A 3,419-nucleotide genomic window follows, 5' to 3' on the forward strand; every position below is an offset into this window, starting at 1 on the left:
CCTTTCCCAATTATACCCGCATTATCCACCTAATACTCCATCCTCTCCCAATTATACCCCCAAAATCCACCTAATACCCCATCCTTTCCCAATTATACCCCCAAAATCCACCTAATACCCCATCCTTTCCCAATTATACCCCCATTATCCACCTAAAACCCCACCCTCTCCCAATTATACTCCCAAAATTCACCTAATACAACATCCTTTCCCAATTATACCGCCAATATTCACCTAATACCCCAACCTCTTCCAATTATACCCCCAATATCCACCTAATACCCCGTCCTCTCCCAATTATACCCCCAATATCCACCTAATACCCCATCCTCTACCAATTATATCCCCAAAATCCACCTAATACCTCAACCTCTCCTAATTATACCCCAAATATCCACCTAGTACCCCAACCTCTCCCAATTATACCCCTATTATCCACCCAATACCCCAACTTCTCCCAATTAAACCCTCAATATCCACCTAATATGCCATCTTCTCCCAATTATACCCCCATTATTCACTTAATACCCCATCTTCTCCCAATTATACCCCCATTATTCACCTAATACCCCATCTTCTCCCAATTATACCCCCATTTTTCACCTAATACCTCATTCTCTCCCAATTATACCCCCATTATCCACCTAATACCCCATCTTCTCCCAATCATATTCCCATTATTCACCTAATACCCCAACCTCTCACAATTATACCCCAAATATCCACCTAGTACCCCAACCTCTCCCAATTATACCCCCAATATCCACCTAATGCCCCAACTTCTCCCAAATACACCCCCAATATTCACCTAATACACCAGCCTCTCTCAATTATACCCCCATTATCCACCTAATACCCCATCCTTTCCCAATTATACCCCCAAAATCCACCTAATACCCCAACCTCTCCCAATTATACCCCTATTATCCACCTAATGCCCCAACTTCCCCAATTATACCCCCAGTATCCACCTAATACCCCAACCTCTCCCAAATTTTCCCCCATTATCCACCTTATACCCTAACTTCTCCCAATTATACCCCCAATATCCACCTAATACTCCATTACTGAATATTTACCCCCATTATCCACCTACTTCCCCTACACTACTGAATATATACCCCTATTATCCACTTACTACCTCTCTACTTCTAAATATTTACCCTCATTAACCACCTACTGCCCCCTCCTCAGCTGAATATTTACCCCTATTATCCACCTACTACCCCCTGGTAAGCACCTAATGCCCCCTCAACTACTGCTATAGGTATACAATCTACTACTCTCTATTGATGGGGTAAATAACCTCATATAATCCACTCCCTGTAGTCCTGCTCCCCATTTTACATGCCCATTGCCCTTCTGCCTCTCTGGGATACCATTATCCCACCCTTTCTTGGGTAGCTCGTCTGAATCCTCCGTCTTTTTTTCCAGGCTTAGCATTGCGCTCAGCTCGCCCCTTGTGGGTCTCATCCCTCAGATCTACCAATCAGAAGACCCCTCCACCGTCATTTACAGACCAGACAGAAGAAAAGAGCTCCGCCCCCCCCAGGTATGCTGGAATACCCAGTTATGTACCCAGGTAGACTGCTAGCTAGGCTTTAGTTACCCTGTGGTCAAGTGACGCCCCAATACAGCCCCCCTTGTTCTCTTCAGGTACACTGATCAGGGCGGCGATGAGTCTGAAGGCTACGAGAGTGAGGAGCAGCTTCAACAGCGTATTTTGTCTGCCGCTGTGGCATTTGTACCACAATATGGGTGGAGCTCTGAGGCCATCGCTGAAGGCGCCAAGGTAATTGCATCACCTGTGCACTGGCCAATTTCCGTGTGGGTGGCGATTTGGTAACTGGAGATTTCCTTCTTCCAGGCTCTGGACCTATCGGTAGCTGCAGCTGGAATGTTCGAGAGTGGCGGCAGTGAGCTCGTCTTGCATTTCGTGTCCGAGTGTAACGCCAGACTGGCACAACTGTTAGAGGAGGAGCAAAAAGTGGTGCAGCTGAGCAGTGCTGAGTGAGTGTTTGTATTTAGAATACCCCGCACAGCTTGCTTCACCCACGAGTCTTGACGTAATGGACACGTTTGTATGTACGTTTTGCATGTACAAAGCTTTATGTGTATACATGGGGGACACTGAGCATTTACAGGGAACGCTGTGACCTCCTAGTTGTCTCGTAGAGTTTCTTTGCTGTTGATTTTGCTTCCATTTTCTTTATCTCAGGAAGAAACCAACAGCTGATTTCTTGAGAGACGCTGTAGAAACTCGTTTGAGGATGCTGATTCCTTATATTGGACGGTGGCCTCAGGTACGGCCCGTCAGGAGAGGTTTTATTACCCTAATAGGAGGATATACCATGTGGGGGAGGGGGGATTACCAATGTATAGAAAAGGACAGTGCTGTACATTGGGGGTGCAAACAATGACACAGCCCGGAAAAGCTTACAATCCATGAGGTGGAGGAGGTATCACACCATAAGTGGGGGAATTGGAATGTTGGGGAAGTAGTGAGGATTACATAGATTGGTTGGTGTAGTGGAAGGTATTGGTAGGTCACTGGAGAAGTGAAGAGGGCGGCTAGAATTATATTTGTGTATCAGGTAGGTAGGTGGGGGGAGGGATTTGTGTATCAGGTAGGTAGGTGGGGGAGGAGCTGCGGAGGGATTTGTGTATCAGGTAGGTTGGTACGTAGGTAGGGATTTATAGAGAGAGGCAGCAGATGAGCAGTGGTGGAGACAACAGGTCAGAGGGTGCCTGAGGGTCAGCTCTGGATAGGTGTTGCACTCACTGAGAGGGGCAGGAATGTGATAATTCTGTTTCTTCCAGGCACTGGGAATTCTGCTCTTACCACAGAATATTCCTAGCAGCTTGAAGCTATTGACCGCCATGGTGGATGACATCTGGCATTATGCTGGTGACCAGTCTACAGATGTGAGTGAACCATTCAATATTAACAGGTGAACCTGCTGGTTAAACCCTGTCCTTTGATTGGCTAAGCGTCTGTTTTACAGGTCAGCTGGTACACACGCAGGGCAGTCCTTGCTGGTATTTATAACACCACAGAACTGGTCATGATGCAAGACAATTCTCCAGACTTTGAGGACACATGGAAATTTCTGCAAAGCCGCATATCTGAAGCCATGACAGCAGGGAATTCTGTGAAACAGGTACAGCAAAAATTAATAATCTGAGACAAAGTCTTTCCAAATCTCCTTCTCGAAGCCTCATAAATCGACCACCTGACACAGCCACAGAGTCAATGTACTTGATGAGGTCACATGGTGTAATGGACGATGTCAGGTGGTGTGATGGACGATGTCACGTGGTGTGATGGACGATGTCACGTGGTGTGATGGACGATGTCACGTGGTGTAATGGACGATGTCAGGTGGTGTGATGGAGGTTGTCACATGATGTAATGGACG

At 46.7% G+C, this 3,419-nt stretch overlaps 1 protein-coding gene across 1 annotated transcript in view; it reads left to right on the forward strand.

Moving 5' to 3' along the window:
- The window catches only part of COQ9 (coenzyme Q9), a 6,784-nt gene that overhangs the window by 1,501 nt on the left and 1,864 nt on the right, over positions 1 to 3,419 (forward strand). The window contains exons 2-7 of the mRNA XM_072422731.1: positions 1,435 to 1,552; positions 1,657 to 1,792; positions 1,868 to 2,010; positions 2,219 to 2,303; positions 2,821 to 2,925; positions 3,006 to 3,161. Of these exons, the coding sequence (XP_072278832.1) occupies positions 1,435 to 1,552; positions 1,657 to 1,792; positions 1,868 to 2,010; positions 2,219 to 2,303; positions 2,821 to 2,925; positions 3,006 to 3,161 (743 nt within the window). The remainder of the gene's footprint in view (positions 1 to 1,434; positions 1,553 to 1,656; positions 1,793 to 1,867; positions 2,011 to 2,218; positions 2,304 to 2,820; positions 2,926 to 3,005; positions 3,162 to 3,419) is intronic.

The sequence above is a fragment of the Pyxicephalus adspersus genome, chromosome 9 (genome assembly GCF_032062135.1).
Source record: "Pyxicephalus adspersus chromosome 9, UCB_Pads_2.0, whole genome shotgun sequence".
NCBI lineage: Eukaryota > Metazoa > Chordata > Amphibia > Anura > Pyxicephalidae > Pyxicephalus > Pyxicephalus adspersus.